Source organism: Equus asinus, chromosome 29 (assembly GCF_041296235.1).
Source record: "Equus asinus isolate D_3611 breed Donkey chromosome 29, EquAss-T2T_v2, whole genome shotgun sequence".
Taxonomy (NCBI): Eukaryota; Metazoa; Chordata; class Mammalia; order Perissodactyla; family Equidae; genus Equus; species Equus asinus.
In genome coordinates this window covers 41,159,352-41,184,440 of record NC_091818.1, presented here as the reverse complement: position 1 = coordinate 41,184,440, position 25,089 = coordinate 41,159,352, and the positions used below count along the sequence as shown (strand labels likewise).

At 41.2% G+C, this 25,089-nt stretch overlaps 1 protein-coding gene across 2 annotated transcripts; it reads left to right on the top strand.

The window, feature by feature from the left end:
* Positions 1-10,140: 10,140 nt before the first annotated feature.
* Positions 10,141-23,771, top strand: LOC106846832 (aldo-keto reductase family 1 member C15-like). Of its 2 annotated transcripts, none has more exons than XM_014865856.3 (9): positions 10,141-10,378; positions 14,014-14,181; positions 15,069-15,185; positions 16,114-16,191; positions 16,979-17,101; positions 18,705-18,814; positions 20,072-20,237; positions 22,099-22,181; positions 23,478-23,771. In XM_014865856.3, exons 1-9 carry the CDS (start codon positions 10,292-10,294, stop codon positions 23,518-23,520), a joined length of 975 nt encoding a protein of 324 aa, XP_014721342.1. In that variant the 5' UTR covers positions 10,141-10,291; the 3' UTR covers positions 23,521-23,771. The 2 variants fall into 2 exon arrangements, with proteins under 2 accessions (XP_014721342.1, XP_044618290.1); XM_044762355.2 differs by having other exon boundaries at positions 10,145-10,378; positions 16,964-17,101.
* Positions 23,772-25,089: the final 1,318 nt, after the last annotated feature.

The window sequence follows — 25,089 nt, the reverse complement described above, 5'->3', positions numbered from 1 at the left end:
TGCACTCACCTGTGACCACCCAGCTCAAGACAATAGACTTGCCTCCTGCTATGCCCTCTGAGATAGCAGACCACTACCTGCTGTGCCCATCAAGGGCTGTGCTGACAGGGAAATCTTGTGACTATTGTGGGAGGGATATTTCAATCATGTGAAACACCCTGTTTGGGGGTATATAACCACTCTGTGCACCCCACTTCTTCGGTGCCCTTTTTTCCTTCAGGAAGAAAGGCCCCGGGCCATGGTCCTGATAAAGCTTTATTTAATTTTGTCTTGCTATTCTGTCTCATGTGAATTTAATTCGTTCTCCAGCCAGACAAACCCACATTAGGTAAAGGAAGTCTTCCTCCCCTACAGGGGTCTCAGCTTCAGAAAAAGAGTCCACATAAATAAAAGTATAGCAATCATCTTGGTTTTAGAGACATTGGTCTTGTATAATTGATACAAGGACAGACACAGACCAAGAGGTGAAAAAGCTAGGAGGCCTCAGCCTGCACCAATCTGTTTAAAAGAGAACTGTAGAGAATGAATAGAGTCTGATTTAACTTCAGTTTAACTTATTATTTAACCTACTTTGAATGTGCCAACTTCTATGGTAAGTGAAATGATGAAAAGGAGAAAAAAAGATTTACTGATTACAATTCCTGATGAATTAATAACTTGATGATTGAGGTGTAGTAGAAACCACAGAGCAAGAGAATTGATTGGGTGGAACGTGTTAAATTTAAGATTTCAGAGAAGAAGCGGTTCTAAGAAATAAACATGGGAGTAGTTACCTCATGTCGTGTAGAAACAAGTAGAAACTCCCAGGAGCTGAGGATGTTAAATCACTGAGAAGCTTGAGTTGTCTGAGTGAACAAGGATGATGTCAACTTATCCTGGGAAGGAATTATAAACTAAGACCATGAAGGGAGTGTACTGAGAAGCGGCTAAGATAATAGTGTCAAGACATCAGGCTTAAATTATGTGCTTCTCTCTTTCTAAGGAAATTTACTTCCTGATGAAAGCTATTATCTGACCACTCCCATCTTCTAACTTTGAGCCAGTCACATTGCAGTCTGAGTATCAGATTCCAAACCAATGGTCAGTTTCAGTCCTCGTCTTACTTGTGCTATTAGTAGCATTTGACTCCTCCTTGAAACAGTTCCATCATTCACCTTCCAAGACATAAGAATCTCCCACTTTCCCAATAGGTGGGAGCGAGAACTACTGGAAGGATGGAAGCTGCTGTTGCCTCCCTCAGAAAGGAGGGATATCACCCCAACATCTCCCTCCATTTCTAGTCTCCCATCAGTGCCTCTTAATACCTGAACCCAGCTGGAAACCAGGAGACAGGGAAGCCAGGCCCCAGCCTGCAGAGATCAGCCCTCCCACTTATGGCAGCAGGAAAAGGATAAGGAAGAGCTCTGAGGGTCAGCAGCATAGAGTCAATCAACCAAGCTGGTCCTGGCCTAGCATCCTAAATTAGGTATTGATGAAATGTAGCCTCCTTTTTCAGGAGAGGAAAAAGTTTCCTCTACCATTCTAGGTTCATTTGGCTGGTCTATTAATTAAATTGCCATAAGGCAGATTAACAGGAGAAAAACAAAAACAAATTTTAATTACATACATACAGGAGCCACATAAAGACATGAGAGGCTCTCTGACAGTCAGACACTTGAGGTTTATATGCCATCCTGACCTAAGGAAAAGGGTTTAGGGATTTGGGGCTTCAAAGAGAAGGAAAACAATTCACAGGAAGGTGGGAAGAGCAAATGTTTGGTAAACAAATGTTTGTCATGCCGTGCAGAGACAATGTGACACAGAGAGGACTTTGAACAAACAGATCCTGTCAGGCTCTCTGCCAGCGGGCCAGCCCTGGCCCACACTCTCTGTAGTTGTCTCTGGAGATAGTTCTCTTCCCAGACCAGGCCCTCTATCTAAATTCTTTTAAGCAGTTAAAGGGGGAAGTAAAAAGCTTCCTGAGTCTTTAGGGCCTTGATGGACTGAAGCTCAAAGTAATTCATATTCCAAATGGCACGTTTTGAGGAGGCTCATTCCGAGCCCCTTCATTTTATTCTCCATGCAGATGGGGCCAGAACCTTGGATTATGTAAGTGTTAGAGTGTGAACTGTGGGAGGCAACTGAATATGTTAAAACCTACTCCTGGGAAACTGTTAAAATTCTTCAGCCTTCACAAGATTCAGGTCACCTTCACCAAAAGTTGGCATTAGCATAGGTGGGGCTACATAACATGTCCTGACCAGAATTCAGCTCAGTAAGTATTTACTGAGTCTCTCTTACATGCAAAATACTGATCCTTCCACCCCACCCCCCACCCCCGAGGTCATGCACATAAGAATAAGTCTAAAAGTTTTCAAATTTGCCTCTGCCAGGCTATATCCTCAAATCTTTCCCTGGCACCAAAATGACAACAATCTTATTTGAAACAAGGACACTGGAGTAAGTACTGCTGGATCTTGAAGCCCCTTGTCCCAGGAGTAAACTCCTTCCAAAACCACAGCCCTGAAGACCAAGGATTACACTGTGGAGTACAGTGCAGAAAAAAATCAGGAACTCCAAGCGTTGATGGCTCTGCCATCCATAGATTATAACACCCTTAGCCAGGGGAGCCCAATAGACTGAATATCTGGCTTTTCCAACGTGCAGAGTTTGGGCTAGCCTAGGATTCCACATTCTTCACCACAGTCTTCCTAACAATTCCCTTTACGGAATTTGTGCATGGGATTTGCTGGGGGATGAGCCACAAAACAAAGACATTCAGACTTCAGACAATGGAGCCACTTCTTTAACACCAAAAAGCTAGCTGATTTCAGCATCCTGAGTTTTCTCCTCTCCCAGACCTTATATGATATGTGAATTGTGGAAAGAGAAGAGACATCCAGAGTCCAAAAGAAAGTAATAAGGAGACATACTCAAGATTGAAGACACCCAGGTCTCCTACTCCACACCCAAGAGTACCTCTTGAGACTAGGAACAGAGTCTTCAGAGCAGCTGCTTGTACCCATGGCCATCACTGTTCCCAGTTTTCATGCCACAGGAAGATGAGACCAATCCTAGAATAATAGGAATAGTAATCACAACAGCAATATTTACTGATACTTTTCAGCAAATTTATGGAGGTATAATTTACGTTTCATGAAATTCACCCAATCCAAATGTACAGTTCAATGAGTTTTAGTAAATTTATAGTTTTGCAATCATCACCACAATCTTGTTTCAGAACACTTCCATCATCCCTAAAAAATCTCCTAGTGCCCACTGGAAGACAATTATTGCTCCCAAACCCCAGCTCTAAGTAACCTCTAACTTCTTTTCTGTCTTTAGAGTTTTGCCTCTCCCATAAATTTCATATAAATGGAATCATACAATATGCAGTCTTTTATGTTTGGCTTCTTTCACTTAGCAAAATGTTTTCGAGATTCATCCATTTGGCTGAGTGTACCAATAGTTTCTTCCTTTTTGTGGTTGAGAAGTGTCCCATTGTATGTATACCACATGGTGTTCCCCCATTCACCAGTTAATGGCATTTGGATTGTTTCGATTTTTTGCCTATGATGAATAATAATGTTGCTATGAATATTTGCATACAAGTCTCTGTGTGAACATGAAGTTTTCATCTCTCTTCGGTGGATAACTAGGACAGATACGAGTGGGATTGATAGGTGATAAGATAAGTGCAGTTTTAACTTGTCAAGAAACTGCCAAACTATTTTCCAAAGTGGTTGCACAATTTATATTCCCACCCACAGCATGTGAGTGTGCCTCTCCCCAGTTCTCAGGCCTGGGAAAGCAGCCTTACCCTGTGTTTTGCTTGTTCTGTTTTTTGTGCCTATTGGGGTTTCTAGGTTGAGCACGGCAAACACCCAGGCCAGGATATAGAGGAGGCAAAAAGATATCCCAGAGAACTCTGCCCAGTTATTTCACAGATCCTGAGGTCCAGGTGCCAAAATAGTCTGCTTTCTTTTGTCTATCTTTTAGAGTCTTCTGATGTTTTTAGGTGTAATAAACAGGGCAGAATATTAAAATGGGACACTCTACCCTTTTTGAAGCCAGAAGCTGGTGTAGCGGTGAAGAGCACGAGCCACTTTGGAGCCACACTACCTCAGTTCACGTCCTGCCCTGTCACCTCCTAACTGAGTGACCCAGGGCCTCAGTTCCCTGATTTGTAAAGTGGGGAGGTTTGAGGATTAAATAAATTAGTGCATGTTAGATCCTTGGGACAGTTTTGAGCATGTGGTAAACATTTACCAATGTTACGCTATTGTCTGAAGCTAAAACCGGTTTTCTTGTCCACTACACTTTTCTGCCTCTCCGGCAATGACAGTCACAAAAGCCATTGTTATTCTCAGGCCTATAGTCAAGATCCTGTGTCACAGAACTAGACATGGGCAATAACTGTCAATAACCTAAGCTTATGGTTTTACAATTCACATTCCATGCCACACACAAGGTAGATTTCTCATTGATGTTCATTGTTCTATTCTCACTGCCTCGCTCAACGACAGGTATATAATATGAATTCAGCAAATATTTGCTGATTGACTGATAGAATAGCGTCACATTTCTCTCAGTCATGTTGCCTGGAAACCACGTGGTCATCTTACAATCATAGAGTAGAAGAGTTTAAAAAGAGCTGAATATTCAGCCAGAATTAAGATGCTTTAGAATAGTGGTGATAATAGCTAACATTTACAGAATGTACAGAAAGGAAAATTTCTTAACTTTTTCCCTTTACTGTCCTTGGTTCTCTGGCTGGGATCCTGCAAATTAGACTAACAAAAGACAGATTAACAAGAGAAAAGCAAACAGAGTTTATTAATACATGCATTGAACACACACATGGGAGAATTCAGTGATGAGTAACCTAAAGGTGTATTTAGAACTTAAGCTTAGGGAGCATCTTAGCAAAAGAAAAATGAATTTTGCAGAGAAGTGACAAGACAAAGGAAAGAGGGAAGGTAAACATGTGAGAATATATGGGGGAACTAATGGAAGATAAGGGCTAGTTAGTTCCTCTGCTTATCTCTTCTATTTCTTTCATTCATTTTCCTCTCTCCTTGTTTTTCCCGGACTCTTACTCTTCCCACTCACTCTCTAGAAGTGAGAGAGAGAAGAGAGAAGGAAGTGGATGGTCTAGATGGGCAGAGACGTCACTGGGCAGGACTTGTCTGCCAACTAACAACCAAGCAGCCTGTGACAGGGGAGAGGTTCTATCATCAGTGCCCTTGGTGTTCAGTTAGTGTTTAATGATATTTCTCTACTAGAGACCATCAGGCTTAGAAGGGGCTGTATAGGTCATGGATATCAGCCACCCCACTGCTATGAAGCTTGCCTTTGGCATTCTTTCCAAAGTGTCACCAAATGATGCTTGAATCTCTTCAATGACATAGGACACTTCCACTGAGGGCAATTTATGCCACATTTAGGTAGATTTAGGTAGATCTAACTACTACATGGTTCTTCCTAATATTTAGAACAAATCTGTTGCCCTATAGCTGGCATTTTTTTGTCTTAGTTTGAATAAATGGAACTAAAAAGAATAAATCTGATCCTATATTCCCCAAAGAGTGATTTAGATAACCTGTATCAGAATCTCAGTCTGTACCTGTTAAAATGCAGATCTATGGGCTATGTCACAAAGTTACTGCCTCAGCATATGTAGGGGTGAGACCAAGGGATCCAGACACTCAATAAGCACCCCCAGGTAAGTGGTATAGACCCCACAGTTTGACAGAACTGCTGTCTAACTAGCCTTTAACAGGAAATCCATTAACATATGTGCATATCTACCTACATACTCTGAGTCCTTTCTTCTTCTGCAAATAACCCCTGTTCCTTTAGATATTCTTCATAGTAAATTGGAATCCTTTTGATGTGGGGTCGGCGAGTGGAGGAGTTGAAACAAAAATTTCTTGGACTCTCAAGGTCTGGCAGTAGTGCTCTTTTATTCAGAGAATAGTGTGGAATAGCATGGGGACAGGCCCCATGGGCAGTAAAGAGCTGCTGCCTAGGGACAGGACCCACAAGCAGGAGGAGCTGCTGCCTGGGGACAGGACCCACGGGCAGTGAAGAGTTGCTGCAACATGGGTTGAGGGTAGGGCCAAATTTAAGGCATAGGTATGTGAGTTATCTCTTTACAAGACAAAGGAAAGAATATGTAAAAAAAAAAAGTTGTTTAAAGGGTATCAGTGCAGGTGGGGTCTGGTTATTGAGTGGTCCTATAACTTTTAGATAAAAATCAAACTGGATTAAGTAAACGGCTGAAGCCACCACCTTAAATATTGTTTTTAGCTAAAGACAAAGGAGGATTTTGGGGGTGGAGGGGGAGTCGATCATGGGGGATTACCACACAAGTACAGTAAACAAATGCAGATTGAAGTCCTTGCCTTTGGCATTGATGAAGAGTTTCTAGAGATAAGATCATCCTCCCTTCTTCCTGGTACAGAAAGGGAGACACCTTTACAGATAGAGATTTACCTTTACAATGTAAATGTCTCCTAACAAAGGGCAAGCAAGTTCCACCCCTCAGAGCCTCCTTCCCTGTCCCAGTTTATCAAAAGCAATCAGCCTCAAATAATCATGCCAAAGAGACATATGTTGGGGTGGCCAATTTCAGACCCCCAAACCCCCTACCCACTGGAGATTCCCATTTGTTTGACAGTAGTAATGCCTAGGTATCCCTATATTTTAAAAGCTCACCAAGCAGTTCTGTGTGTGGCCACGCTCAGGAACAGCTCATCTCAAGACCATCAGTTACTCAGCCAGAGCGGGCCCATCCTCTAGACTTCTTGTTGTGGAGGGAACACATTTCTGTGGGGTTTAAACCAACTTGAGATAGGCTTTCTTGACCTGGTTGTATCCTAACTGGAACAGTCATTGAAGTTATCAATTTTCTCTTTACCACTCCCTGGACTGTGGGCCCAGCCAGGAGTTTCACCATCTGTGAAAACTGCAGAGTTATCCTCTGAGAACAGGAGCCCCAGTGGATTCTAAGGGTTTGATGATAGTATCGGGTGATTTTATTAAAATAAAAAAAGAGGCAATAGAGGCAGTGATCACTAAAAGAGCCTCAGCTTCCCCTTCATTCGTCTTGATGCCATTTCAAGGTACATTTTGTTCTTCGGACAGAACCCACTCCATGACACAATAGTGAGTGAAGTGGATTGTACTTCAGATTCCATGGGTTGTGAATTTTATCAAATAGCGTAATTCAAATTTCACAAATATGTCCTTAAACGTCTCTGTTTATTCCCCAAGATTCCTCTCAGGGCAACAAGAGTGCCTCATATCCTCTCTCCACCCTCCCTCCATTCCACCCCTCCTCCCATACAGCCTCTTACATCCCTGCCTTTTCCAAAGCAATGCGCTCTGACCTTTGGCCTGCACAGCCCCTGAGCGCTACACCCCATACCCACAAACCTCTCTCAAGTTCAAGTGTACTCTATTTTTGTTCCCTCAGAACACCACATGACCCAGTTCTCCTGCCAGAGAATCTGTTAAACAAAACAGACCACCTCCTAGCGAGGAGTAGTGCTGGCAAAACAATTCTATTTTTTTAAACCATGTCCGTATACTGTTTGCTGAGCAAGTATCTGCTGTTCTCTGTCCACTGGCAATTCTCTTGTAACGGATGGAATGAGGAGAAAATAAAGCAATTAGTTAGTGGAGGCACATGAATATTACTTATTTATAATTCAAGGATGCCAACTTTCCTCCCTCTTCCCCAGGACTGGGAAATCCTTGAGGTCTCTGGACATAGAGATTTCTTGTTCAGCCTGATTGTATAAACTGGGGAAAGCTTGAATCCAGGCCAACTCCATTAACCCAGCTTGGTCAAACACAAGCCCCAGTGGACCAGCCAGTTTCTCCAGGGAACCTTGGGAGGCTGGAGGATTCTAACTGGTCATTGTATTAATAGGGGAATGTCCAGCCTGAGCCCTCTGTGATACACAGTGTATCCTACCAGTCAGAGCCTGCCCTAGGATCGCCAAAGGAGAAGCACACTGTGGATGCAAAATAGCCATAACCACTCTGTAGACAAGAGAGATAAAGTGAGTTGTACTTGAGCTGAGCTGAGCTGTATAACCTGGGAAGACAGTTTCCACAAAGGAAGAAAGTGTTCTGGAGAGCATGGTGTTCAGTACACTTTCATACCTTTTTAGAACACAGAACATACATTGAGCATGCCCAGGATACATATTCAAAGTTTCATACAGGTATTCAGTTGCAAATCAGCAGGTCAACATGACCCTGATGCCCAGGAAAGGGAACTTACCTTCAGGAATACTAATATGGGTGTTACTGATACTGCGGTACAGGAGGGGCAGTGAGCACTCTTATCTTAAAAGAGTGCATTCTTTACTTTGAGATAATGTTTAATGCACTCTTTCTTTAATGGTCAAAGCAAATGTACAATGTATGTTTGATAAGCCATAAGTCAGACTTCTTTAGTTAAAGACAAATGAGTTTTGAACCAGAATAGCTTCCTCATATCTCAATTTGTGAATATTTCTTGTTAACACTGGGGCTCAGGCCCCTTCTGTCTTTCCCTCGAAGTGTCCAGTGATGGCAGAAGTCTCTAAGTGTCCCAGGCTCTTCCTCTGCTTCCAGTCTCCACAAGGCACCTTTCCTTCCCACAACCCACGCAACTTCACAAAGTCCTTGCAGTCCCTGCTTGTTCTTTGCACAAATAGGACCAGCACATTATAGAGGGAATTACATTAGTGCCTGCTAGCCACAGTCCTACTGTTTGTAAGGAAACCTTCCAGATTGGAAATAAACTAGAGGGAGTGGCTCCTGACTGAGGTCCTGACTTGCTGGAGGAGTCCTCAGTGGTGGTGAACTTGGTTCTCCCGGTATCTCTGTAAATCTGCATCTCTTCTTGTCCAAGCCCACATGAGAGCCACATCCACCAACAGGTCTTGTTAGCTACGGATAGCCAGGGTCAACTCTGTTTGTTATCTCCTTAATCCCCAGGTGGTCCCAGGAATCTGAACTTTTATAAAAGCTTTAGAGATGAATTGAATGTGGCTATTTTATAATCTGGTATTTGGGAAGTCCTTTTTTTTTTTTTTTTTTTTTTATTGATGAGGAAGATTGTTGTTGAGCTAACATCTCTGCCAATCTTTCTCCATCTTGTATGTGGAATGGTGCCATAGCATAGCTTGCTTGATGAGTGGTGTGTAGGTCCATGCCCAGAATCTGAACCCATGAACCATGGCATGCTGAAGTGGAGCACGTAAACTTAACCGCTATGCCACCGGGCTAGCCCCTGGGAAGTCCTTTTTAAAGACTTTGAGTAGTTTATGGATTTTGTTTGGAATCATCCAATAATGACTACTTGACATTTTTTATAAGACATTCCCTGCTTCTCATTTTTAAGGAATTTAACATCCCTGATGCAATGGGCTATTGTTTGACCATTCCCTGTAATCACCTTTGCCCCAGTGACAGTGGATTCTGAATAGTAGGTTCTGAATAATCATAGGAAGGAAGCACTGGAAGGAGTCACAAAGGATGCGAGCAGGACACCTGCTCTTAGGATAAGCAACAGTTCACAAGGCTGAGGGGAACAAGGGGGAATAGAGGAGGCTACGCCAGGAGGGGCAGTAGCTGAAACTAAGGCCCAACTGCAGAAATTCATCCTTGATCTCGGACCAGTTTTTTCTTGCCAGAAAGATTCAAAGAAACAAGACACAGAAATCAGAAGGGGAAATGAGTTCTTGAAACAGGGAAAAAGATAATGGAATTAGGGATAGGGGATCCTAAGGCATTTTGTTCCATGTGTGCTTGGGACCAGGCATTAGTCTTTGTTCAAGAAATTCTGAAGAAGTCTTTTTGATGGAACTTTTGACATAATGAAAGGTGAGATAGTTAACTAAAGTCCTATAGCGGCATTAGTGTTTAGAAATGACCAGTCTGCTGACTATTTTGCATCCTGTAAAGTAAGTCTGATGTAGTTATCAAGGACATATTGACATGGTTAGTTTTTTTTAACTTAGGAGTCAAGGATGAGTGATGTTGAAGAGAAAATTCAAACTCTTGTAGCATGCGTGACATTTCTGCATGTTATTCCTGTAAGACATGCATGCAGAGACCTGAGAGAATTATAAAACAGTGGGTGGTTTGATTGTGGTTTCCTTTTGGACTTATCGGCCTCTGCAATCCAAGCCCCGCCTATCTTATTGTGATTATTAGAAATAAAGAATGCTGGAGCCTTGTCTTCTACTCAGCTTCCAGTCAGGGAAAGGCAGGAAAGAAGGAGTCAGGTTCTCCAGGACTGTGGACGGTGATGGCCCTCAATCATAGTCGCTCTGTGAAACTGAATGATGGACACTTTATGCCTGTGCTTGGATTTGGCACTTATGCTTTAGAGGAAGTAAGTGGAGCCCAGGGGACTGGAGGGTTGAATGCAAACAGCCTGGAAGGGTCGTCAGCTGACCTATGCCCCCATGCCTGGTACACTTTGGGTGATTTGGACTGATTCTTTGAGCCTCTGTTTCTCCATCTCTAACTTTGCACTAAGTAGGATGACAACGAGTTGACTCTGGGGATTCAGAGGGTGGGAATTTTGAAGGTGGATTATCATTACTATTAATTTGGTTACTGAACATATATTGAATGTAGTTTAAGTACTTTCCATGCACTATCTTGACTTTCTCAACAGCTCTCCTAGGTAAACTATTCTTCTTCTTTCTTACGCATGTGAAATCTAAGCTCAGGCAGCTCTTCCTGCACTCATCTGCTGCCCCAGTCAGAGTAACTCAGCTTTTTGTTAGAAACCCCTGATGGGCAGCGGGCACATGAAGAAAGGATAAGTAACATTACTACTTTATAGCAGCTCTGCTGTTGGTTTCTCGGGGCTGGAACTATTTGCCAAAGAATTTGCCAAAGGTTTCCTTTCGTCATATCAGAAGCCACTCTTATTCCAAATGTTAGCTATTGGAAAGGAAGACTTAGGAGGCATAAAATAATGATGGAGACAGAATTGTTCTTGTCACCAAATGTATTCTTCATACATCCACGTGGTCGACTGCAATGCACTTAAAGTATCAATGTCTGGTCAGGGTGAGGTAGGGGACACTTTGGGGTTGCTTGGGAGGGATTGCCCTCATAAATGACAGAGATCGATACGCTGCACCTTGGTAGAGCTGTGACATGAAATATCAATAGCTAATAGCTGCCAGACGGAGCCAGTTTGTTTGCAATGACATAATTATCCATTGTATCCACCATTATATCTTAAGCATAGGGTGTGTCATATCTGTGTTATATCCAACTTCTATTACTGTTGTTAAAGACAGAAAAGGACCACAGAGAAAAGAACAAATAGGCACTGTTACATGGGATCCTATATTGATAACTCCAACTCTCTGTAGCCCTTTTAAGGTAATGCTGTCTGTGGGACTGTGAAAAGAGATGGCAACTCATACATAGATTGTTATCGGTCTCAGTAAAGATGAATTGCTGCGTCTGTCCCCAGTTAGATGGAGAGTTTAATATAATCAACTCAACACCCAGGGGCTGGTTTGTCTTCTCAAAGAATGGTACTTTACCAAGCTTCAGTGTCAGTCTCTGCTGCTGCTGACAGATCACCCATCTCAAAATAGTGGTAGCTCAAACAGCCTTGCTGAGAAGTATCCTATGCAGTTGGCCCATGCATACTCTTCCACCACGGCCATTCCATTCATGGGCTATTCCATTCATTGTGTAAGTACTGGAGTGGTCAAGTATAGAGGCTAAGTAGCCTCCAGTGGACAAGACCTCCTCTTTATCTAAGTATTGAGAGCCTGTCCTGAAGTCTCTGGTGCACATAGAATTCTCCAGGCAGAGTCGTAGATGCTCACAGTTGGAAGTCTGGGTCAGTGTACATGGACACGTTGAGTGCCAAGCAGATATAGGGAGAGTGACAACTGTGTCTGTCACAATAATGGATTACATAGAGTACCTTTCTCATGTAACCCTCCTCACAACCTTCCTGAAAGTTAACTTTTATTCTCCCTTTTATCCAATTGATACACTTTATTTTTTTTCAGCTTTATTGAGGTAAAACTGACAAATGAAATTCTAAGATGATTAAAGTGTATGACATGATGATTTGGTACATATATGCATTGTGAAAAGATTTCCCTCATCAAGTTTAACACTTCCATCACTTTGTATTTTTACCTTTTTTTCTGGTGAGAACACTTAAATTCTATTCTCCTCGCAAACTTAAATTATACAATACAGTGTTATCAACTATAGTTACCATGTTACGCATGAGTCCTTAAACCTCGTTTGTTTTATAGCTAAAACTTTGTACCATTTTATAGATCTCTCCTCTTTTCCCCCAACCCGTAGCCCCTGGCAACCACTTTTATCCTCTCTGTTTCTATGAGCTGGAATTTTTTTTCAGATTCTACCATACAGTATTTGTCTTTCTCTCTCTGGCTTATTTCACCTAGTATAATACCCTCCAGCTTCATCCACGTTGTTGCAAATGACGAGCTTTTCTTCTTGTTCAAAGCTGAATGATATTCCATTGTGTGTGTGTGTGTGTGTGTGTATACACACATGTATATACACATATATATATATACACACAGACACACATATACACATATGTATATATAAATATATATATACACACATATGTATACACATATATATATACACTACACTTTCTTTATCCATTCATCCATCAATGGACACAGAGGTTGTTTTCATACTTTGATTATAGGGAATAAGGCTGAAATGAACATGGGGGTATAGTTATCTCTTCGAGATAATAATTTTGTTTCCTCTAGAAAAATACCCAGGAGCGGAATTGCTAGATTGTATGGTAATTCTATCTTTAATTTCTTGAGGCACCTCCGCACCATTTTCCTCAGAGGCTGGATCAATTTACATTCCCACTAACAGTACCCAAGTATTCTCTTTTCACTACATCCTTGCTAGCATTTGTTATCTCTTGTCTTTTTGATAAAGCCATCCTAACTGTTGGTAGGTGATATCTCATTGTGGTGTTATTTGTGTTTCCCTGATGATTAGTGATGTTGAGCACCTTTTTAGGTACTCATTGGCCATTTGTATGTCTTCTTTGGAAAAATCTCTATTCAGTCCCTTTGCCCATTTTTCCATTAGGTTTTTAATTTTTTTTTTTTTTTTGCTATTGATTGTATGGGTTCCTTGTATATTTAGGATGTTAACCCCTTATCAGATATGTGGTTTGAAATATTTCCTCCTAGTCCATAGGTTGCCATTTAATTTTGTTGATGTTTTCCTTTGCTGTGCAGATGCTTTTTATTTTGATGTAGTCTCACTTGTTTATTTTTGCATTTATGCTTTTGGTGTCAAATCCAAAATATGATTGCCAAGACCAAAGTCAAGGAGCTTACCACTGCATTTTCTTTTAGGAGATTTAAGCAGGTCTCTTTTCTTCATGGTTAAATCTGCAGGGCTTCAGAGTCTAGCACAATGTCAGGCACATAGGAAGCATGTAACAAATGCTTGTTGTAAATGTTAAATGAGAGCACCTGGAGAATGAAGGGTAAAAAAATCAAGCAGGAATGATTTTAAGAGCTCAGTTGGGTGGAAACTGAATGGAGGAGGTACCAGTATTATGGACTCATTTCCAATTCTAAGCTAAAAATAGAGGCTGATATCTATAACTTTGGAATCTCTATCACTCTACATCTATATTTATATCTCTCCGCATCTCTATCTGTAGAAGTTTTCTCCAAGTGTCAGAAGTATCCCTGTGAGTTACTTCCTTACAACGAATTCTTTATTGACTGAGACTTGATTTTCTGTGTTGTATGGTGAAGCCCATTTCATGAATTCATTTCAGATTAGGGGTTGTATTTGAGTTTAGTCTGTGTCCCCTGAGGACAGGTTTGTTACCCAGGCTTGCACCATCAAACAGGGGAACAGGAGACATAGAGAAACAGCTGGTGAAAATGCTATGAAGGAAATAGTTCACTCCTCTCTGAGTCAGATGGATTTCCAATCCTCCTTATTCATATTTTATAGGTTCCTAAGAGCAAAGCTCGGGAGGCCACCAAAGTGGCTATTGATGTGGGTTTCCGTCACATTGATTCAGCATACGTCTATCAAAATGAGGAGGAGGTCGGCAAGGCCCTCCGAGAGAAGATGGCGGATGGCACTGTGAAGAGAGAGGACATATTCTACACCACCAAGGTGCTGTGGGTGGAGTGACAAGAGGCTGCTGTCAGATCGGATATGTTATTTTGACAAAAACCCACAACTTTGGTTCTCATTGGAATAATTTGTTTACCGCCTAAGATTGCAGAGGCCCATTATAGAAAAACAGAAAACAGAAAAAGCTTGTTTTGCCCTGAAATGTGTTAAGGGTGGGACCCAGTTCCTCAACCTCTCTGAACATTACTCAGCATTCATATGTGAAACAAGAATAATGATCCTTTTCTTCTAGATCTGTGGTATGGATTGACTGAGCCACTATGGAGTGAGTCCACTCCTTTTATCTTTCAGCTGATTCCCTCAGGACATATCCAAGTAAGGCTGATGTGTTACTCAGAAAAGGCAGCCAGACTAGGAAATACTTTTTCAAGTCAGCATTGAGTTTACTGAAATGTGTACAGTTTTCTTAGGTGGAAAATCCTGCTTTCAATGTCAAGAGAGTTGAGGTCTCTACAAAATGATCCTATGTTGTTGACATCAGTGATAACATGTTCTTAGAATGTGGGCCTCTCAGCAGAATTGTTTCCAGCCATTTATTATACAGGACAGTAGGTTCCATTTCCCTTTGCCTGAGATTTCTTGACTCTCCTTCCAGAGATGTCTTTTCTAATCCTTGAAACACTCAGGTTGCTTTTCCTGGGCCATCTAAGTATTATTCACAATTTTCTCACAATCACTCAAATAAATCTGTTCCCATTAAGGAGCACATTTATACTAAGTCACACAAATTTAGCCCCAGCACTTCTTATTTTTAGATCACCACAGTGGTTTGTGCTCACTTCTCAATCTTTCAAATATGGGGTTTAATTTGGGTCCCCAAATGTGGGAAATCACAAGCCATTTTGTATTTCTTTTGGTCACTGCAGCTTTGGAGTACTTTCCTTCGACCAGAATTGGTTCGTCCAGCCCTGGAAAGATCACTGAAGAAACTTGGACTGGACTACGTAGATCTCTTCATCATGCATTTTCCAATCCCCATGAAGGTCAGCTTTTGCTTTTCCTTGTCATGCCCAAGAATATTTCATCACTTCTGTTGCACCTCCATTTTCTCATTCTGGCTGGGTTTTCTGAGTTCTTAGAGAGGTAGGTTTGAGTGTGGTGGACAGAACTGCTAAATGATTTATGACTCTCCTTGATAGTTGTGCCACTTCCCCGCCAAGATTTTTTTTTTATCCTCATCCCACAGCCTTCAGAAAGATTGAAGTTCAGTGATCTCACTGCCTCCACCTCAAAGCGTTGAGGACCCCACCTTACGTGTCTAAGTGTTATGCTTCTGTCTGTAGACTCTTAGTGATGAGGGTCTTCAAGAAAGTTGAGTTACAACAGATTGTAGAGGTGCAATGGGAAATCCCCACCTCTTAAGGGAAGGTCCCTCCACATGGACCTCTTAGACCTAATCAAGAGTGAGGTACTCTGGGATGGCTCATGACACACAGCTGGGCTTCTTTGGGCTTCGCTGATTCAACCTCGAATCACAGTGGGCGTTCACTGAGCACACCTGGTATCCTCACTGTCTCTGAGTTGGGTTATCAAAAACTGGAGCTAAAACACATTGCTCAGTAGTAAGGGTAAGTCCTGTCATCCAAAACAGCCCCTCCCTTGGAAGTAAAATCAATTCCACCGTAGGAGGGTTCATTCTTACTGAAGTTCAGGGGTGGGTGTAGATAGAAGGGTGGAGGTCATTGGGACGGAGGCACTTTGCTGTCATCTCTCAGATGCTCCTGATCTTCCTTCCCCCCATGTCTTCTCTTACACAACATACACACTCACACACACGCAGACACACACAAACACTCAGGTTATCCTCTCAAAGGTTTTGTGACCCAGCTCCTTAGGCACCAGGAAGGTCATTCTTTAAAACAACAAACACAAAAACTCTCTTCTTCATCCTTTCTCCTGTCTGTATTCCAGTCTGGGGATGAGATTCTGCCAAAAGATGCCAGTGGGGAAATTATCTTCGACACAGTGGACCTTCGGGACACATGGGAGGTAAGTACTGCCACTGACACCTAAGAGGCACTAGGCAGCAGGTAGAAATCACTGGTTGGGAGTCAGAAGAAATGGGTTCGGACCCCATCAATCTGCCCTCGGCCACATCACTGTACTTCTCTGTACCATGGTATTCTCACCTGTAAAGGAAGGGAGCTGTACGGGCTGATCTCTACAGGTTATTTTTCATCTGAACTTCTGTGTTTCCTTGCCCCACTGATCAGGTTGAGCCTGGAACCCTGTAAGGGGGTGGATTGTCACAACAAACTCAAGAAGAATTAGAGCTCCTTCCCAGGACAGCTAAACAGGTCCACTAGGGAGAGAAGGCTGTGTCTGACTTCACAGAAGAGTGGAATGTAGGAGAGTGAAGCCTGCCCTTATGTAGCCTTTCCCACCATGTTTTTCACCATTCTAGGAAAGAGAAAGAAGCCAAACCCTCTACTAGGAAAACCTGAGAGTTTCTGTTTGCCCTTGACTCTGGTCCCATCTGCTAAAGAAGTATGAGATGCCTAACAGAAAAATAGGCACATGAAAGGGAATGGGGAGGGGAATTGAAAAGCATCTTCATGTCTGTTTATCATCCTGGGTGTGCATGTAATAGAAGCAAGGAGACAAAGTGTGTGGGCATAGCAATAAAAGCCATTAGAAAGTAATGTATTCAAGCAATAAAATGGGTTCAGTCAAGTTGTGATACATATGATCACAGATTTCCTGTTTTTAAAACGTTCACTATCAAATGAAAGGAGCAAACTACATGAACAGTTTACCGCAGATTTCCCTCCTCCAGGCCCTGGAGAAGTGTAAAGATGCAGGTTTAACCAAGTCCATTGGGGTGTCCAATTTCAATCACAAACAGCTGGAGATGATCCTGAGCAAGCCAGGGCTCAAGTACAAGCCTGTCTGCAACCAGGTGAGCCAGGAGCCCACCAGGGCTTCCTTTCTCTCTGCTTTTCACACCTTCTTCCTTAATTAACAGCCCCTAAGTTCCTGGCTTGATGTCAGCTGTGTAATGATAGTTCCTTTTACTGCCATAGGAAATGCCAAAGAAGGAACAGATTATGTGGCATGGGAAGAGTATTGTTTCAATTCTTCAGAGGTGGGTTTGAGGTTCCTATGAGACATCAAAGTGGAGATGCTGAGTGACATGGCAATACTGGTCTGGAGCTCAGGAAGTTGGTCAGGGCGAGAGGTACAGATTTTGGAGTCATTGCTTTACGGATGGTAGGTAACCTCGTAGAAGTAGATTAGCTCTACTGGGAGTTCATAGAATGAACAGAAAGAGGGTAGGAAAGTCAACATTTAAGGATTAGGCAAAGAGGCACTGGCCAGGAGATTGAACAGGAGTTCCTAGACAAGAAGAGAGAAGATGAGGAGAGTGTGGTATCAGAAAAGCCAAAGAAGGAGGAGGTTTGCATGAGCCATAGCTATGGTGGATCCTGCTGAGGAGCAACCAATCCAAATAGGGATGGAAATAGTTATTGGATTTAATGACATGGAGTTTGTGGAACGCCTGCAGGCTCAGTTACAGAGAGGTGAGAGAAAATGCCAGAGAGAAAAACTGAAAAAGTGAAAAGTGAAGAAATGGGTAATTATAATTTAAAGATATAATTTCTAAAAATAACACCTAGTGCTGCCAATTTTTAAACACTGTGACATTGTAAAGCTGTATAGCTTTTTAGTAAATCAGTTTGAAAATTATGTGAGACCATTCAAATATTTGTACTCTTTGTCTTAGTGATTTCATTTCTAGGAATCTACTTGTAGAAAATCATTCAAAGTATGTTAAAATATGTCCCTCCCTTTTTTCCTCCTCCTCCTTCTCTTCCTCCTCCTTTTTTTTTCTTTCTCTCCAATTTATTTGTGAAAGAAACTAAGCCTTTTTTCCTTTTTTCCTTTAACTTGTTCCACACATTTGCTGTTATTTATCCCTGTGCTACAGTTTGATTGACAGTGTCTTTTGTACCCCTGTAAATTGGAGGTTACATCTGAAGACTTGATCACATATGTATGTCATTGTGAATTCATGAATTGTAACAAATATGATGTTTTCCCATCCAATGTATTTACTTTTCTTATTGACGATCCAATTGTGAACATTTTATTGCCTCTTCTAGTGAGCTACTGGGTCCTTTGACGTGCCTGCTCTTCTTCACTTTCTAGGGTATAAGATGTTCTAGGCTCAATGTTTAGCTTTTTGCCCAGACCTGGAATCAGCCATTTTTCTAAGTAGTCTTGGTTTCTTCCCGTAGGAATGGCATTTAGAGGCCACAACCTGGTTGCCTGAATCATTAGTCATTTTAAACACTAATAAAAATATGAAAGAGAATTGTTTGATTATTTCTCAAAAACAATGGCATTTGGAGATATTTCAGAAGGTGCATGGGAAAAAGTACCAATCTGAAACTTAGAGTATGTATATTAAAGTAGTGTTAGATATTCCTTCAAAGGACTTTTCAAATGTACATGTTATTGCATCATGGATTCTGATACTATTTGTTCTTGGCAACTTACAGGTGGAATGTCACCCTTACCTCAACCAGAGCAAACTGCTGGAGTTCTGCAAGTCCAAGGACATTGTCCTAGTTGCCTACAGTGCCCTGGGGTCCCATAGACACCCAAACTGGTAATGAGACTATTAGAGTTAACCTATGTCAGTAATGCTATTGATGAAGAAACTCTTTTTTTTCAAGTTTAGTTTTAACATTTCATTAGGGAAAGGTTCAAACAAAAAAGTGACTACAATAGTGTCATGAGTGGATAAAGAAGAAGTGCCGTATATACACAATGGAATAGTACTCAGCCATGAAAATGATGAAATCTTGTCATTTGCAGCAACGTGGATGGGCCTTCAGGGTATTAGGCTAAGCAAAATAAGTCAGAGACGAAGAAAGTCAAATATCATATGATCTTACCCGTCAGTAGAAGATAGAATAACCACAGCAAACAAATGCGTAGATACAGGGATTAGAGTGGTGGTTACCACAGGGGAAGGGGAAGAGGGAAGGGAGGAGGGTGAAAGTGATGACAGGGCACAGGTGTTTTGGTGATGGATGGTAATTAGTCTTTGGGTGATGAACATCACGTAGTCTGCAAAGAGATCGAAATATAACGATGTACACCTGTAATTCATATAATGTTATAAACCAACGTTACCTAAATAAAAAAAATAGTGTAGTGAATTCCCATGTACCATCCCTGGACTTCAACCATCAGTGACATTCATTCATTCTTTTTCCACTATACATCTACCTACTCCAAACCCTAATCTAAATATTCATTTTTAAAGTGATTTAATGGTAAAATTTTTCACAGCTTGTCACACATAAATCTTAGCTGTTCAATTTTGACACATGGATGTACTGTATAACCTGCACCCTATCATGGAGCAGAACCTTTCTATCTCCCACCCAAGTTCTTTTGTATTCATCTGCAGACATTTTTTCATCATCCCTAGGCAACCATCAGTCTGATTTCTTTTTTCAACTTAGGTCAATTTGGTATATTCTAGTATTTCACATGTAAAAGAAGTTATAGAGTGTAGATTCTTTTGTGTCCAGCTTTTTTGACTCAGCATAACATCTGTGACATTCATCCACATTGTTGTAAGCATCTAGTTCAATCCTTTTTACTGCTGAGTAATATTCCATTGCGTGGACATAAATATCACAGGTTGTTTCTCCATTCACCCATTAATTGAAATATTAGATATTTCCAGTTTGGTACAGTTGTGAATGAATCTCTGCTAATATTCATGCAACTCTTTTAAAATCATACCATAATGTACCAACTTCTCTCAATTTTCTGAGGAAATCAGAAAAATTTCAGTCAAGATTTTCAATCCAATACCATTCAAATATGTGTTTTTGATTTTTGTTTTCAGGGTGGAAAAGGACAGTCCATATGTCTTGGAGGATCCAACCTTGAAGGCTATTGCCAAGAAACACAATCGAAGTCCAGGCCAGGTTGCCCTGCGCTACCAGGTGCAGCGGGGGGTGGTGGTCCTGGCCAAGAGCTTCAATGAGAAGAGAATCAAAGATAATTTCCAGGTACAGGCCAGACAGTCTCTCCAAAGTGAGGACTGGATACTGTATTGGGGTCCATCTCTCTTGGCATTCAGTCCCCTTCCAGATTTGTTCATTCCCATGCGTCTCTCCCCTGCATGCTATGGGGGCAGCTGGACAGGATGTGAAGGGAGAGTACTGGCTTCAGAGTCCTGTTTCATGGCATCTAGGCCTGGCTTTGCCACTTCCTTCTTGTTTGTCACTGAGCACATTTCCTCTCTGTTTTTTCTTCAGTTGTAAGAGTCCTTCTATGCAGTGGAAATTTTATAACCCTTGTTCCTCGTCTTCACCTTCTACCTGATGAACCCCCATTTGTATGTCAATATTAAACCAAACAACATTAGCTGCTTTCTTAATCCTTTGGGATACCCTAGAGGAGTTGTTGACTACCATGGCACTTGGTACGTCTCTGTTAGTGAGTTTTTCCTTATTAAACTAAAATTGTTTGTTTACTTGTCACTGTGGTCTCTTGACTGTGAGACCCTAAATGTAATGACTTCCTCTGGGTCATCTCTTAGCACATTTTTCCCCAGCAGAGCTCCTGTCAGGTAGGAAGCTAGTAGCATCTATATAAGTTTATAGATGAATCAAATTAACAAACAAACAAGTAAGTTTTTCCCTAAATTCTCCCTTGGACATCTCCTGGTCTCTTAGATCTATCAGTGGTCTTCAACTTATTTTATAGTGAACCTCATGAGAATTGTGAAAAACTACTTAAGCTCTATCCTATCTTAAGGTGACCGCTAAAATTTTCATCATAATTTTAATATTTGCAAAATAAGACATTTGGAGCATATTATCTATAATGGATTTGCTCTAAAACCTTGAAGCTGTGGATTTAATTCAATCAATTTATGAAAACATTGAATATACAAATCTAAATCTCATTGTTAAAATCAGAAAAAATTCCCATTTTATTTTTCAATTCAACTCAACATGTTAATACATATCCCTGTGATAACCAAATCACTTCTGGAGTATATTTTTAAGATGAATGACAGGTGGATGACATATAGATAGGTAGATAGATAGACTGATAGAAAGATAATGCACTGAGTTTCCGTGAAGTTGTCTCCAGGATGAGATATTGAGCTTCTCATTGTCGTATTGCTTACCAAAGATCTGTCTGTTTTGCTTTTAATGGGCTTTCCATTGGGGGCTATGCATTGTCAAATTAAAACAGATCTGAACTTAAATAAGAGAGACTTTATTCAAAAGGGAGAACTCTATGAGTATAAGATATACAGAGTCTCAGATCAATCAGAAAGTCTTTTCTTTTATATAGAGGAGGAAACAACCCTAGAAAGAAAATGGTGTTTGGGAGTTGGGATGAGCAGGTGGTGTCGACCAACAGTAGATCAAGGAATTCTTTTTCGGGAGGGTGACTGATTTTTGGAGAGGCCTTTACAGGAGGTTGCTCTTCCTTCCATGGTTTGCTTAAGTTCAAGGCTTTAAAATTCTAGAAGGTTGTGGGGAAAGAAAAATCTGACTGAAGTGGGGTCAAGTGAGCAGGTATTTGGTCCAGATTGCCCAACTGTCCCTTTGTTTGTAAAAAGGGGATGTTTTCCTTTTCTGTCACACGCAATTAATTCACTTGGAAAGATTTGGGATAGATGAGTTCTGAGCCTTTCTTTTGTGAAGTGGAGAGAGAAGGAGAGCAATGGGGAAGGAGAGGTGGAGAACCCAGGCAGAAGTATTCTGAGGCCAGTACACCTGGAAGCCGATGACAGGAAAGGCTTCCCTGGATGCTCACCCAGCCTTTGTCCTGCTGGAAAATCCTCAAGTTTCTAGGTGGAAACCAGCTGCTTTAGAGGAGAGTTTAATTTGATTCTTTCCTTTATTTCAGATTTTTGACTTTGAATTGACTCCAGAAGACATGAAAGCAATTGATGGCCTCAACAGAAATTTCCGATATGCTAAGTTACTCTTGTAAGTGACCTGTAGATTGTTTCTCACGGATTGTTTTCTGTAGCATGCAGTTTAGCAGAGGAGCTAAGCGTCCCTAAATCAAGAAGACAGGCCTGATTTCACATGTGGGAGCAAAACAGGAGCTTCCTGTAGACCTGAGACCAGAGGCGACTCCAGGGCTCAGTCTCTGACCCAACAGAAATGTGAGCGGGGCCCAGGACCGACCCTAAGTAAAATGGCCAAAGTTTGCATCATGGGGAATTCACTACTCAGTTTCTTAAGTCAAGTCTTACTCGAGGGTGGCCTTTGTCCATCAGGAGACTCTCCCCTGGGAGCCTCCACCTCCTTTGACTTTGACCTGTTCAGAAACATAGCATTCCAGTTGTTCAGTTCCTGCAGGAGCATCTCAGGAGGAAGAGAAAGAAGACTAATTGAACTGAGAAGTTTGGAAGGGAGGATAGAGATAAGGGGAATACAATTTTAGTTATAGAATAAAGATTTAGTTCCACAGAAAAATCTCAAAATTCTCCCTCTTGTTTGTAAAACTATATCACGATTCTGAGAAAGTACCTTTTCTATTCCCAAAGGCTTTTAAGTATAAGTCTGTGATCTCCTTCATTAGGCTGTGAATGCCTGGGGTCACACATCCTTCTGGCCCTGTGTCAACAGCACAACTGCTGGCCCATGGAATTGCTCAGAATGCAGTCTTCAATGATATTGAGTTGAAAAGGACAAATTTAAAAAGGAAAATCAGAACACGGACACAAATGGAAAACAACAGTAATACTAATGATTACAAACAAGTATTCTCATAAATTATGAACTCAGAAAACAGTAATCACATTTAGTAGGTGTGGTTACGCAGGTGTACTTGTTGTCTTCTCAGTAGATCAAATATTCCTTAATGGAGGGGCCCTGGATTGTTGAGGCTGCTCAACATTGTTGAATGAATGTGTGAAAAGGAACAACAAAATTGTTCCTGTCATCATTCTCATTGGCTAGGGACAAGAGTGATACCTGCGGCTGAAATGACCACAGCAATTTAGCCGTAGTTCTTACTTATAAATAAATATGAATTTTTATCTAAGTCAAACTACACGCCATTTTGGCATTTCTCTATGTGGGGATGTGGGAATCGGGCACGCAGGTGGAATGTGCAAATGGACAGGGAGCCTGCATGTATGTGTGTCTGGGTAGAAGGAGGGATGTGTTTGTAAATTTAGTTTTTGGCCCATGCTGACTGCATCCTGATAGCAACCGTCTCTTTGAGGTTGTGAAGACAGAGTTAATGCATTAATATCTCTCCTTCTCTTTCAGTGCTGTTGATCACCCTTATTATCCATTTTCTGAAGAATATTGACCACGAGCTATCCATCATGAGCTCCAACAATTTACTGTCTCAGGGTGTGGAGAGGATTTCTGTACTCGGTGGAGGTGATTCAAACCAGCATCTGTAGCTTCAGGCCCCTGGCCTTTCTGTTTTTGCATTTTTATTTCTTTTGTCTTACGAAATAAGAAAAAGTTCAAAGTGAGCATGTTGTCTTTTCCTGATTATTAAAATAATACATAGCAATTACAGAAAACTTGAAAAAGGAAGGATAGAGAGTAAAAGTAACATAATTAGCCCATTTAAAGATTCTTGAACTTTTGGTGCATTTTCTTTCATGATTTTCCTATAGCACCATTGGGGTGTGTGTTTATTTACAAATAGAAATAACCTTCAATACACAGATTGTATGCTTTTCTTTCCTTAAGATATAATTATTTTCCCAAGCCATCAAATATTGTTAAAAATTCCACTATTATATTTTTCTTGTTGTAAAGCAGTATATCTTATTGATTTATTTACTTCCTCAACCGTCTGCATATGTTTTGGCATTTTGACTCGTTCTTGTATAGTTTGCCATTGATTCACTTACCTCATTCAGCCAAAAACTTATTGAACATCCTTTATGTACCAGATATTCTTTTATCAAAAAATAAAATAGACAAGAATTAAATTAAGATGAGAAGTGTCTCGAGTTTACAGGCTAATGGGGGAAGAAGACCATGAAGGCAATAAGGAGTACTTAGCTGTTAGAAATGGATACGTGTGTTTTGAGAGATAATTCGCAGGGTCTCTCATTTCTTTCTCCCTGATAAGCAGAGGCACTGTTTATCCTGCATTCTGCAGTGCTTTTTCAAGAAGTTTGTGCAGAAGACAGCCTTGGAATGTAGAGATAGTAGCTCCATTCATAGAAATGGAAGGCATGCCTGCTGTCCAGTAACAGAAAGAAAATATCTCCCTCCAGAGAAAGGGTAGGGATGCTCAGTGCCTGCTAGAATGCATCTGAGTTCCCTAGACGGAGGTTTTCCTCCTGCAAGTCAACCTTCAAGTTCAGGTGTCATGTGGGCCCCTTCACTTCACTCTGTAGAAACGGGGACCCAAGGACCCAGCACAGCAATCCGTAACACGGGAAACATTTTCACAATATATCTGTGTATCAAATCATCACATTGTAAATCTTAAACCTACACAATGTTATATGCCAACTACATTTTAGTAAGGCTGGAAAAAATGTTGTTGCTTTGGCTACATCAATTGTTGTGAATAAATAATAAACGGTCCTTCTTCTCTGACCCACAAGTTTCATGAATTCTACCAGCATCCATGACACCACGGCAAGTTAACTTGTTAGCTTGAAAGTCAGGTTAAAATCTCAGATCCTTCATGATGCTTGATGGAGATATGGAGAAAAATTAAGCAGGTGGAAAAGAGGCAGTAGTGTGCAGTTGTAGCATTATGTGCTATTTTGACAGGATGCTCAGGAAAGACTTCAGTGAGAACGTGACTCGAGCAAAAGTTGGAATGAGACAAGAGAGTGAGCCATGTGGCTGTGTGGGCCCACATTCCTGGACGTGGAACAGAAAATGCCATACCAAGAATTAA